A 14,202-nucleotide genomic window follows, 5' to 3' on the forward strand; every position below is an offset into this window, starting at 1 on the left:
AGGGATTATTTTTCCAGAGAGCCACAATAAAAGATACTTCAGTGGTATTATTTGTCAATTTTTTCACACCTTTGTGTCACAAGTACACAATAGCAGTCCTTAACCTTATTTTTGCTCTTAGTTACCTGCAGGGTACGACAGCCCATACTCCAATTTAATATGGCAGTGATTACGAAATAGGGAAGGGCTTTAAAAAATTAGAAAACTCTACTACTCCCACCTGAAATTTTTATGTTTCCCTAGAGTGTATTTCTTTTCTCTGCTCATTAAATTTTTTCTTTGTTGTCACTAGTTGTTCAGATTGAAGGGAATCAGAGCAGGATATGTCTATTATTTAAGTCTCCATCTCTTCTTGTCTCCCTTCCCCCTCCACTTGCTTTCCTTTTTTTTTCCTTCTTCTATTTGCCCAATCCTATTTTGAATTCAATACCTAACTGTTACTATAGCCTTCGTTTCCCCCTGAAACTCCATCTTAGTTCATGGAGTAGAAGAAGGAAGAGAAAGCATTAAAGGAGACTTGATTCAGTGAAACTAGTGGGTCATATTTCTCTTTGAAACAGATATAATTACAAAAGATACAATTTATTGAGTTTTTCTGCTTGCACAGATTAACCTAAGTGCTTTGTACTTTCTTTTCAAAAGGTGACGGCAGTTTTGGATCTGTTTATCGAGCATCCTATGAAGGAGAAGAAGTGGCTGTGAAGATTTTTAATAAACATACATCACTTAGACTGTTAAGACAAGTAAGAAATGCAACAATATTATTACATTAAATCATACATTGTTAATCTCCTGGAACTCTTGTTTTGCATGCATTTGTAATTACCGTATTTTCCCTCAAAGTTTACTTGAGTTTAGTTATGAAATCCTACTTTTGTTCTTTCTTTATGGAGTGAAATAGGTTTCTCCTGTTGAAAAACAAAGACAGTATTCTGAGAATTCTTGTTCCAGGCTTTACAAGCACAGAAGAAAAGAGGGTACCTTTTTCGCATTTTTGTAATTCAAAGGACCCAAAATCCATACAACAGTAGTCCATTTAAAAACTTCTCTTGGCCTCAGTTATGTCACATGTTCTTTTCTCGGCAAGCACCAATATTCAGGGCAGTACTGTTGCTGATTGGCTTAGGCCTGTGTTATTGAACCAATCACTGTGATAATGAGCAGGGTATTATTTAAAATATCCCCCCCTTTCCCTGAAGCTGAGATTGGGGTCAGTTCCCCTTAAAGTTCATGGGCTGCTTGGCTGAGGGTTGGATACCTCAGCAAAAGTCAGGGTACTGTTAGGAAGAGTGAAAGTTGATTGAATGCATAACCAAGAGTGGTCACTCCAGTACCCTCTCTTGTTTTGAATACTGGTGGGGATTTATTTCTTTTTTCTGAGTCTTTCCTAACAGTAGGGATGAGTGAGAGGGACAGGGTGAGAGGAGAGATAAAATCCATGTGAATTCTGCAGTCTTACACCAGAACTCAACCATATTTTTGAATCTATTCATTCTTATATTTTTCTTGATTTATTAAAAAAAATTGTGCCTGAATCTGAATCTAAATAACTTATATATATAAAAAAATACAGTTGCAATATATTAGTTACTCTGAATAATGAAAATAATTTCATGTCTGTGTAAGATATCCTGGAGTAATTTTGATTATTAGCACCAAAAATTACACTGTAGCTCTAGGAATAAGCTAATAAATATTTTGTATATAATATTTTGTAAGTCAGTGAACCAAATCTGAGCACAATCTCTTTCTATCTGTAGGCAGTTTGTTGTATTAATTGTAATTTTCCAGTCTTGATCATTAGTCTTCAATATGTTTCAAATTTTATGTAATGTGCTCAGGGAACCTTGTTGGAAATCAGAACACTAGAAAGGTTTTTGGGACTGATTAGTGTATGGGCAGCTAGGTGAACCAAGGAAATGGTAGAAGAAATAGAAACAATAGAGTGTATGTAATATCCCTCTTTAGAAAAACAGAAAAGGAAAGGAAAGGAAAACCCTTCAGTGTTCAGTGCTGCATTTTAAGGGTCATTCTACCTGCGGTCATGAACCTGGGCTGATCTGTTACACTCTTTTTGTTCCTTTCTCTTTGCAATCAGTGAGCTGTTTTTCTAGGATAGGAAATTTGGATTAGGCTCCAGTCTGTGCTTATGAAAGAAAACAAAGCTAACTTGACTTGTTCTCATCAGTTTTAGCCAACTGAGCTAATCAGACATAGAAGAAAAAAAGATTTTTACCTACTAAAGAAGTATGATTGCAGTCTGAAGCCCGTGTTCTTGAAAAATCCCCTCTCGGAGTGTTGAGCCTTTATTCTTCAGCTTGCAGAATTCTTCACACATCAGTTTCCTGATAAATGCAGTTGGCACTGATACTCATCTTTTGAAGCTGGTTGTTAAGAAGCAGAGCTTCTGCAGAAATCATAATTTAAAACATGCATCAGTTTAATACCACATAAGCTATAAATTTCAACCAAATACAGTTTCAGAGTAGAGTGAAATATACAGAATAATGTGTATGGAATTCAAAACAACAGTATCATGAAACAGGTTGTAAAGTCTCACAAGATGTGGCCTAGGAATCAGATTGGAGACCTCTCTGTTCCAGCTAACTTCTTGGATTAGAGAGAGGTTGTTGCACCTGGTGATTGCTTTCTTTAGTAAGGGTGGTCCAAGACAGGTCACTCTGAGGAAGTAAGAGTTTTGAGCTAAGATCTGAATAGCAAGAAGCCTTTAGCTGTGTGAAGGGTGAAGGGATTTCTAGGCAGAGGGATCAGCAAGGGCAAAGGCTCTGTGGCTGGAAGGAAGGAGCCGGGTGTGTGTGGTGCTGGGGATTTAGTGAACACCAGTGTGGCAGAAAGGTGGTGAATAAGGAAGAGAGAGAAAGGAGATGACGTTTGAAAGATGGGCTAAGGCAGATCAGGTCAGGGGCCACGAAGGCTGTGTAAGTGCATGGGATCTTAATCTATTGGGTTGGCCAAAAAGTTCGTTTGGGTTTTTCTGTAACACCTTGTGGAAAAACCCAAACGAACTTTTTGGCCAACCCAATAAAAGTAACAGGAAGTCATTAGAGAGTTTTCAGGCAGGGGCAATGCCATACATTTCTTTAGACTTAGGCATTTCTCTCCAGAAAACTCCCTAGTCATTAAACCAGAGACAATAGGCAGGTTGTACCTCACATGCCTCAAAGTGCTGTTGATTAGTAGTGGCTGCTTAGGATGTTGGGCTGAGAAGGATTCTGTGGCTAAGGAGGATTCAGTAGGTAAGACTGACATGACCTATTAGTGTGCCACAATGTGTGTCCTGTCCTAGCATTAAATGTTCTGATAAGGCAGAGCAAACGGAAAGGGAGAACTTAAAATTTTAATTCAGAATATGGTTGCAAAACCAGTGGTTTAATTCTGAAAATGTGGAAAATGTAAAAAAGCTCAAAGAAGAAATGGAAAGTGTGCTGTAGTCCAGTCACTCAGGGAAAACTGTGCTCCAAGTGTTGATGGGCTTAAGGAAGGAGACACTTGGGTAAAAGGTGATTGTCTGTGACTCTGAAATGATTCTTGACTTTGCAGGAGCTGGTGGTGCTTTGCCACCTCCACCATCCCAGCTTAATATCTTTGCTGGCAGCTGGGGTTCGTCCTCGAATGTTGGTCATGGAGTTAGCCTCCAAGGGTTCCCTGGATCGCCTGCTTCAACAAGACAAAGCCAGTCTCACCAGAACGCTGCAACACAGGATCGCATTACATGTGGCTGATGGTCTGAGGTAATAGATTAGGTCATTGCTGTTTTCTATTCAGGGCGTGATGAGCATGAGCCCAAAGTTACTCTCAGACTTTGAGAAGAGCGCTTCCCTGTAACAATGTGTCCTGGTAATATTTCACAAACTATTTGGGTGTAAAACTACCATTTCCCTGATGAGATTTTATAATTTCATAAAATAAGAGTAGGAAGAGCGTGCAGATCTCATAGCTAGCAGAAGCAGAGTTAGAACCCAGGAGGCCTTCTCCAGAGCCCACGTTCTTAACCCTGTATTGACCTACCTTCCCTAAAAAAATATAGGTAAGGCTTCAAAGTATCAAGTAAAGTGTCAATTATAATGGGTAATTCTAATGAGGAAAGATGAGGCCATATTTCTGAAGGTGACTGGAGTGATTTGAGTTGGGTTGTCCTGTAAGACCATAGTGTGTCTCAGAGGTGCACCCAGCCCCGCGGCCAGATGGAATCCGGACAGAGCCTTGGAGAGTGGAAAGGCCATAACCTTTGGAGACAGAGGGACTGTCCACACACTTGCTTTGATTTTATATCTCTGATTCTCTCTTTTTGTAGTCTCTAAACTGTGCCTAATACTTAGTGAATAGTGTTTTGAGTTCTTCTGTAATAATTGAAGACATCCCAAGTCAAACTCTTGATTTCCCCCTTTTCCACTGCTCTCCATCTCCGGTCACCCAGTTGTGTCACCTTGGAATCATCGTTTAGTCCTTCCTTTCTCTCACATCCCACACCTCATCCTTCAGCAAATGTCTTTAGCAAACATATCTCAGTGCAGCTCCTTCTCCTAACTTCTCTCCCTCCCAGCAATGTCTAGGCTGCTGTCATCTCTTCCTGCCCAGCTGGTCTCCCTGCTTTCACCTTTGCCTCCCAGATAACCTGCTTTTCACATGGTAGCCAGAGTGATCGTTCTAACATGGAAGTTGGATCACATCTTTCTCCTGTTATCAACCCTCTCCTACCTCACTCTCTGGTCACTGTGCTCAGCCACTCGCCTCCCTGAGGCTTCTGGAATATACCAGAGACTTTACACCAGCTATTCTCTCGGCCAGAATGTCGAACCTCCAGATATCCTCTTGGCTCACTTCTCATTTCATTCAGGTTTCTACTCAGAGAGGGTGTCCCTGACTTCTTGTGTCTCTTTGGCACCTGTAGCACTTATCACTGCTGGGTATTCTTTATGTTTTTATTTTAAAAGTTTGTTTATTGTCTGTCTTTGCCACCAGAATCTAAGTGCGATGATAGCAAGGATTTTTCATCTTGTTCACCGTTGTACCTCAGCACCTAGAACGGTGCGTTCTCATTACACATGTTGCCACTGGGGAGAGAGGGAGGAAGGAAGGAAGACAGTGCCTGGTGCATGGTAGCCACAGAGTGGATGCAAATTTCCTTCTCTTCCTTTCCTTCTTAAATAGTGTCTATTCCTTTTGAGCAGTATCCAGAAATGTAAATGGAATGGATGGTAAGGAGAACAAACACTGATCACAAACAAATAAAACTAAACTATTGACATATACGATATAACTATTAATACTGTATAGGGAATATAATAGGAGAATAAAATGAGTAGATTTCCTTTCCTGAAAGAGTCCGGAAGCTATTGAAAAACACAGATTATTATATGAAACAGGAATGCAAAGATTTGGATCTGGGTTGCTACATCTACTTTTGAACACCAGGGGGAACCTTGTACTAAATTAATCCAGATAAAGGGCAACTATGTCTTACGTATTTCAAAAGCTGTATTGGTCATTTTCCTTGATTAAACCGACTCCAGGTCCTGGTTTTCCCCTAAATCTTCCACATAATTCCCAAAGTGCTTATTTATAAAATGAATAATTGATTTTTTAAAAATCCATCACTGTTTGAAAGACCTCATCTCTTAAGTAACTTGAAGACCTTACTTAAAATAACAAATCCAGCAGTTTCTGTTAAAGTAAATGAAATCTCATCATATTTTCCAATCATTTGCCTGATTTGTTTTCAGCATAATGCCAAGGGAGCTTTCTGGGTCTTGTGCTACAAGAGGCTAGTAGATTTCAGTAGCAATCGATCTTCTCCCAGCACTAAGTATATTTAAAAATCTCAGCACTAGGGTTTGTCTTCCCAAATATATTTTAGCACAGAGCTATAACTATGGAGGTAGAAAGAGACAATAAAGTCGCATGCCTCTGCAGTCCCTTAAATGATGGAGCTGTTTAGAGTGACATACAGGAACTTTCTTCGTGTTACATATTTTCTCTTTTGCAGTCTTGCCTTCAGCTATTAGCTTACACCTCTAACTGTCTGCTGCTTTGAGTTCTTTATTATAATTCTCAACTACCTTTGAAGATATGGTCACCTATATTTCCCATAGCTTCTGTGTTTCAGTATTTTCAAAATTGAATTTGCTTTCTCCTTTTCCTTCCACCATGAATCTCTTCTTTATCTTGTATCTCCCATTTGCCAACAAAGGTCTTTGTAGTCACATCCAGAGCAACCCCCTCTCCCACAAAAGTAAGTACTCATTTGTCCGCCAGGTCCTTGACTATTTTACATCATCTTTTCAATTGGTTAATTTATTTTTATGCCACTACTGCTGACTTGGTCCGGTACCTCCGGGGAATTTTCAGAACATTTCTGATATTATATTTTTCTAAAAAAAAATCTAATTATCCTTGAAATACCCTGGCATCCCAAGTTATCTGCAGAATACATCTAAACTCCTTGGCCATAGCATCAAAACTCTTTATGTATGCCTCTAGCCTGCCTCTCCAGCCTCCTCCTATTCCACTGCCCTCGTTCTAACCATGCTGAAGGGCTTGACTTCTCACTGACATCCATGTCTGTCTTTGCATTTGTCATTACTGTCTTTTCAAAAAATTGTTTGCCTAGAGAACTCATTTTCCTCTAGAATTTGCTCACATACCATCTCCACAATGATGTCTGACTGCACCATGAAGAGTTGGTTTGGCTAACACATGTTTCTTGAGTCTCCATGCTGGACTTTGTGCTGGCTGCTGAAGAAGGAAAGATAGAAATTATATTGCTCTTATCAAGGTTTAAAACTTATAGTCTAGTGGGAGAGTCTGCTTTTCTATCTGTACCTTTGTGCTTTTCTTCCTCTGGCTTCCCTAGCATTTGGTACTCATCACATTTCTGCAACCTTGTTTGAGCACCTGTCTCTCCTAGATTGTGGCCCCTCAAGAGCAGGGAGATAAAGATGACATTATATCCCCAGTGACTGTCCCTCATAGATGCCCAATATATATTTGTTAAATGAATGAAGACATTCTATTTTTAGAGTAATTCTCTTTAGGATGAGATAAAGTTTACTTTAAGTTATAAGAGTTTCTTAGCAACATTGATGATAATCACAATTTAAAAATGACTAGTTGAGTTTAGACCAGTTTGTTTTAATAAGATATTTGACAGTGCTCGCTGTCATGTAATACATAAATTATGGCTGAATTATTCTTAGTAAGACAAAATCTGTACTTGTTAATATTTCGAAAGCTATTCTGCTATTCTATTAAAAGCTATTAAAACTGCACTTTTAAGATTAAATTCTATAACTGAACATTTTAACTAATCCAGATAATCTTTCTCTCCCACTGACATAATTTCAAATTAAGTTTAACTAATTTTTTTTAACCTTTGGAAAGTATTCCGAGAGAGTCTGTATTCTATAAATATTCTGAAAGAGGCATGCATTATGAAGGATTTGGATTCTATTCAATTATGTATGACTTGGCTTTAACTTTTTTGTTCTTAATCTCCCAGCTTTTCTCTTCAGCAGGGCAAAGTAGCTAATGGCTTTTCAGTAAGCCCTTAGTAAATTTTTCTTTTAAGCCCATAACTTATTATTAAGGTCAGCTTCATTAGTACATCTATCTTACTTTTCAACCAAAAATATATTTACTGAAAGGAATAGGCCTAATGTCAAATGTCTTAACTACATCCTGGAAGAGAAAGAATCTTCTCCTGCATTAGTTGATGCAGTTAAATGATACATACACTCCCATCAATCAGTGGAAAGTTCAGGGTATTGCTGCCACTCTGCTCCTAATCCCCCTAGCAGTGATTGGTATTAGGTAATGGAGTAAATATTTATTAATATAATGTGAACCTAAACCAAAAGCCACAAACAATAGATTTAAATTTACCTCTATTAAGTTCTATGAAAAATTCTTTTCTCAAGGTAGGACATAATGTAATTGTGAGATCATGTGCAGAGCTATGGCAAATTTAATGTCACGGGGCAGGGTAAACAGAGTGGGGGAAATCTGAATTTTGCGAGTGTGTAAGGGAGGGTAATAGAGTTACTTTAGTAGTTGGGGCAAAGTAATAGCTCTTCGGCCATGTTTCCAGAATGGACAAGACCTGGTTGAGATGAAAACTTTTTATTTTTTATATTAACTAGTTTTTATTCTTCACCTACAGTGAGTGTCCAGCTCTAGTTGCTGATGGTTGAATGGATCCGTTTCTAAAAGGAAAGACTTTAAAATCCCCCATATCACATTTCCCAAGACAATGTTTTACTCATTCCAACTCTCAGTCTAAAATGTTCTTTGATAATTTATAGCAGAATTGGGTTTTAAAGTAAATTACATCTTCAAACGGTACAGTATTGATAGCTAGAAAAGTCTTTTATTTTGATTTATTACTATTGAAAAAGTAGAAAATATTTTCCAAAAACTTAGGAAATAGTTTAGTCAGAAAAAAATAAATATCAAAGGAGAGATGGAATAGAGAGAATTTTAAAAGCTAAGAAAAACTTCTCTGTGGTTTTAAGAAAATTAAAACTTAAATAAATGGGAGTTATAACAAAATACTATCAATTCTTATTTAACATATATACATTTTAAACTAATTAAAATAGTCACATGGTATTGAGGGAATTCAGAGTTCCTTTTAAGTAGTTATTAAAGTATACAGAAGAGAAGTCTTCAAAAATTGGTACTTTGCTTAAAGTGGTTGTGCCTTAAAGTTTAAATCACTTATCAGGATTGACATGTCTTTTTGTTTGTTTGTTTTAAAAGCATAAGCTTGCTCTGTAATATTGGACTTGTAGGTTTTGATTTCCTTCTACAGTATCTCTTAACTTTGAAGGTGAAACTTAGCACAGAATTTTTGATGCTTTGTGTAATAAACATATATATATTTTAAAATAACGACAAAATTTATTATGGTATAATCACATTTTAATAAGGTTTCCTGTGCATTTCACGGCAGATACCTCCACTCAGCCATGATTATATACCGTGACTTGAAGCCCCACAACGTGTTGCTTTTCACCCTGTATCCCAATGCCGCCATCATTGCCAAGATTGCGGACTATGGGATTGCTCAGTACTGCTGTAGAATGGGGATAAAAACGTCAGAGGGCACACCAGGTGGGTGACAAGGTTTGTGTGATAATTCCCTCTTCAGAATGAATAACCACTGACTTCAGTTGTGAGTTCAGGAGAATCAAGAGAACACTGTAGCCTATCACACTGTGAACAGATATTTGTTGTGACCAGTACGTGAATAATTGTGACCAGTACATTTGTGATTTTGATCATTATATCTTGTAGGGCAAAAATATCAACTGATATAATTTTCCAGGGTAAAAAACAAATTAAAAAAATAGAGTATGTTTTATGGCAAGTTATATTTTTAAAAGTTGGACTTCTTAAAAATGTTTAAATACTCCAGAGGTGGTGAAAAGGAACCTCAAAGTTTTAATCTAGCTACTGTTAACACTTACCTAAAAATGAGGCAAACCAAATTCAGGTTTGCAAACCCTTTTTTGCAACTTTGAAAATCCAAAGTTTTTTTTTATAACTGATTCGGTGGCAAAATCTGACCCAATCGAATTGATCCTTGTTAGGATCTTTATTTCTCATATTCACTGTGAATGTGTGTATGTTTCACAGCAGAAATATAAACATGTTTGTTTGAGTACAGGATGTTGGCTCTGATCCCACTGAAGTTTTATGTAATTTGTTATATGCATTATTACTTTCTTAAATATGAAAAAGTGTAAATTCCTAAATACTTCTAGCTCCAAGAGTTTCAGATAGGGACTTTGGGACTGGTGTTCTTAGTTGCACTGTTCTTGACACAAGCATACTTTCTTATTCTTTTTAAAAAACTTTTTAATTAAAAAAATTTTTAATTTTAACTTTATTGGAGTATAGTTGATTTACAGTGTTGTGTTTCAGGTGTACAACCAAGTGATTCAGTTTTACATATACATATATTCATTCTTTTTTAGATTCTTTTCTCATATAGTTTATCACAGAATATTGAGTAGAGTTCCCTCTGCTATACAGTAGGTCCTTGTTGGTTACCTTCCTTATATATAGTAGTGTGTGTATGTTCATTCCAAGCTCCTGATTTATCCCTCCCCACCACTTTCGCCTTTGGTAACCATAAGTTTGTTTTTGATATCGCTAAGTTTGTTTCTGTTTTGTAAATAAGTTCATTTGTATCATTTTTTTAAAAATTGGATTCTACATATGAGTGATATCATCTGAGATTTGTCTTTCTCTCTCTGACTTCACTTAGTATGATAATCTCTAAGTCCACCGTGTTGCTGCAAATGGCATTATTTCATTTTTTTTATGGCTGAGTAATAGTCCATTGTATATACGTACCACATCTTCTTTATCCATTCCTCTGTCGATGGGCATTTAGGTTGATTCCATGTCTTGGCTATTGTAAACAGTGCTGCAGTGAACATTGGGGTGCACGTATCTTTTCAGATTATGGTTTTCTCAGGGTATATGCCCTGTAGTGAGATTGCTGGGTCATATGGTAGTTCTATTTTTAGTGTTTTAAGGAACCTCCATACTGTTCTCCATAGTGGCTGTACCAATTTACATCCCCACCAACAGTGTAGGAGGGTTCTGACTGGTACAGGAATTTAAACCTTCGAACATTGAACTTTGTTTTTCTTTCTTCATAATTTATAGGTTTGTTAATACTTCAATACTTAAAAGTACTGTAGTGTCTCTATTTGTATAGCAATATGAGTCATGTTACTATGTAAAATTTTGTGTACTGTTATATTTATGGTCTCCAGAAATCACAGGCATCATTTTCTTACCTTAGATTTTAGTATTGCTTTTAAGGGTCATACCCAACTGTTTTTTTGTCATGCCTGCTGTAATACTCCTATTACTTTAACTGTAAACTGACTTTCTACCAGTGAAAATTCTATTTCCTTTGTTCTTGGGTTTTCATGATCTTATACTCAAACATGTTCTTTCCACGTGGAGTCCTCCCTCCCTTTCTCAGCTCTCTTTCCTCTTCTAGTATTAGATTCATCAGAATCTCAGCCTCTGAATAGTAAGAAACAGTCATAGGGCAAGTAATCTATACAGACATCTTGTCTTTCAGATTTCAGTTTGCGTGGGAATAGAAAATTGAAGGGTTGACATCTGTTTAGTGGGGGGCAGCTCTAGCTCTGGAGAAATCTTACATGGTTACTTATTTGTAAATAAAATTACAGGTGGCTTTACATCATCTTGATGATTGCAGCTCAATTAAAACACATTCTTAAGACAGAAGAAAGTACTTTAGAGAATATCTGACTAGGCAAAATTGCTCCCTACCCTCTTCCCCTTTCCCCATTTTTGTCCTTAGATTAGCAGATGGCCCCAGCTTCCAATGCCTGGTTTTATTTTTGCTCCAAATACATATCTTCTCTTTCATTTTACATGGCTATCTGTTGGAAGTAGAGTGTGCATTCTCATAAACATTTCAAAGTATATTTTCTGGCTCAAATGTCTCTGGGTTGTTCAATAATAATAAAATAATTATCTCTTCAGCACCTGCTGTGTCCCAGGCTCAGGGCCAGATACATTAGACACATGGTATCCTATCTTCATGCCAGGGCTGAAGGTTGGCTTTTATCTTCTCATCTATAAAATGAGGAAGCTGAGCCTCAGTGAGATTGTGTAACTTGCACAAAGTCATGCAGTAAGTGGCCAAGATAAAGCTCAGTCTAAATGACATTTGAATCCAGAGCTATTTGGCTTTAAGTCCTATACAGGCATACCTTATTTTATTGTACTTTGCTTTATTATGCTTTGCAGATGTTGTGTTTCTTACAAATTGCAGGTTTGTGGCAACCGTGCATCAAGCCAGTCTGTCAGAGCTATTTTTTCAACAGCATTTGCTAACTTTGGGTCTCTGTGTCACATTTTGATTATTCTCACGATATTTCAAACTTCTTCATTATTATTATATTTGTTTTGGTGATCTGTGATCAGTGACATTACTATTGCAAAAAGATTGTGGCTTGCTAACAGCTCAGATGATCGTTAGCAGTTTTTAACAATAAAGTATTTTTAAATAAAGGATTGTACATTATGTTTAGACAGTGCTATTGCACATTAATAGACTGCAGTATTGTAAACATAACTTTTATATGCACTGGGAAACCAAAAAATTTGTATGACTCACTTTATTGCGATACATGCTTTATTGAGGTGATCTGGCACCAAACCTGCAATATCTCCAAGGTATGCCTGTAGTCGCTCTCCCGGATCACATGCAACTATGACATATACTTCAAGAGGTTTACTTAACCTTAGTTATTAAAAATCCAAATAAACAAAGCAAAATGACAGGGCCAGAAACCACAAATATTGTCAAGTACAGGTTTGGAAGAATAATCTTAGAAGATGGGATTCCACAGGCCTCGTAAGCCCACCTAGAAATGGGCACATGACAGCGTTCTTCTCTTGGAAGATCTGCTCATTACTGTCATGTCTCATGAAGGTGGGCCAGGCCACTCATCTGGGGCCTGCAATTTGTTCCCCCTCCCCCCAGCCACGTCACTGTGTTCGTGGCGAGGAAATCCTGCTGTTGAAGCCTCAACCCCCTACTTGGCAGTGGACCTTTCTGATCCTTGTAGATTGTGCTCCCTCAGTGGGCTGGGCCAGCCAGCAGTCAGCTCATTTCAACTCTGTTCAAACTCATGGCCCTTCATTTTATGTGTCTTCCTGGTTTGGGTCAAAACCTGTCTATAGTTCAATATCCAACTGATTTTTCATACCAGGCCAGATACTTGTTCCTGACCCCTTTTAATCTGCTGTATCAATGTGCAGTAACACAAGTATGGAGGAAGATCAGGACAGGAAACCCAGAGCCCGATTCTTTCTGTTCTGCTCGCTTTTCCCCCAGGCTGCTTAATACATGGTAAGCATTTTTCCTTGCTATATCTTGGACCTTCTCTTTATCATTACTGTATTTATTATTGTTAGAGCACTTCTAATCACCTCAGCCCTAAACTCAAATTAAAAATTTTAAATAACAGTAATTGTCACCACTGCTGCCACCATCACCAGACTTTTCCTTCCCCAGAGCAATTATGTTTGAGAAGAAAATCATTCCCTCTCATATGATTTTAGTTCTCTCCTTGTCTTTTCCTTTCTAATGGATCTTCCTGTTAATGTAATACTTAGAAACTTTATGAGAAACAAAATATAAGGTTTAACTTGGAAATTTTAGAGGAACAAAAGACCATGTGTTTGTTAAGCTTTTGTGAATTTTTATACTAACTCTTACTGTGGTGCATCAACACTGTGTGTGCATGTGAGTGTGGGTTCATTACTGTTGTCTCAGGGAATATGGTAATGGGAGCAAACCTTTCGTGGCACGAACAGAGTGCTTGTCTCATGCTTAGCCCTTTGCATAGGTTGATTATCTCATTTAACCTTCATGACCCTCTGACATGAGTCCTGTTATTATTCCTGGTTTACAGATAAGGAAACTAAATAAAGCTTAGGGACCATTAAAAATGTCTATAGGGTCACATAAGACACAAACCCAACCTTCCTGAGAACACAGCCCCTGGCCAGGTACCATCACAGCTGGAGTGCAAAGGTAGAAACAATTTGGTTATTGGCAAGTACCACAGCACCGTGTCTGTCTACATTTTCAAAGGTAAATATGGGATGGAAACTTTCAACTTCAAATAATTTGGAGAGATTCAACTTTAACTCAGTCAAATGGATATGTATGTATTATATCCTGTTAGAAACAATGGTTAATTCTGGGTCTTATGACAGTTACACTGTTGACTGAGATGGATGCTGACTGTTGGCTTTTACCCCGCCAACATCCACAGAAATACAACAGTCTTTGGATAAACAAAAATGTTATTCTCTGGTTATACCTATCATCTGATAGAAATTATGAAACATGCTCTACTCAGACTTTTTGGAAAGTAAAAAAGGAAGTATATGTTTCTGTGTACTTTGTGATATATAGTCAGACCTAATTTATAAATTTCTCATGTTTTTGATCTATGGATCTTTTAAATGCAGACTTATCTGAAAAAGTATCTCTAAATATAGTTTTTAGACAAATGCATCATATTTTCCAAATTATTTTAACATTGTAACTTGTAATAATTCTCTAAGGGAAAGGTATTCTTATTTTTTATTCATTTATTCATGCATCTGGCA

The 14,202-nt window shown here is 37.4% G+C and overlaps 1 protein-coding gene across 1 annotated transcript in view; it reads left to right on the plus strand.

The window, feature by feature from the left end:
• LRRK2 (leucine rich repeat kinase 2) overlaps positions 1-14,202 on the plus strand; it is a gene marked incomplete at its 5' end in the record, with an annotated part of 147,424 nt that overhangs the window by 110,555 nt on the left and 22,667 nt on the right. Inside the window, 3 exons of the mRNA XM_079714150.1 lie at positions 643-743; positions 3,562-3,752; positions 8,972-9,132. Of these exons, the coding sequence (XP_079570276.1) occupies positions 643-743; positions 3,562-3,752; positions 8,972-9,132 (453 nt within the window). The remainder of the gene's footprint in view (positions 1-642; positions 744-3,561; positions 3,753-8,971; positions 9,133-14,202) is intronic.

The sequence above is a fragment of the Hyperoodon ampullatus genome, assembly GCF_949752795.1.
Source record: "Hyperoodon ampullatus genome assembly, chromosome: 11".
NCBI classification, from domain to species: domain Eukaryota; kingdom Metazoa; phylum Chordata; class Mammalia; order Artiodactyla; family Ziphiidae; genus Hyperoodon; species Hyperoodon ampullatus.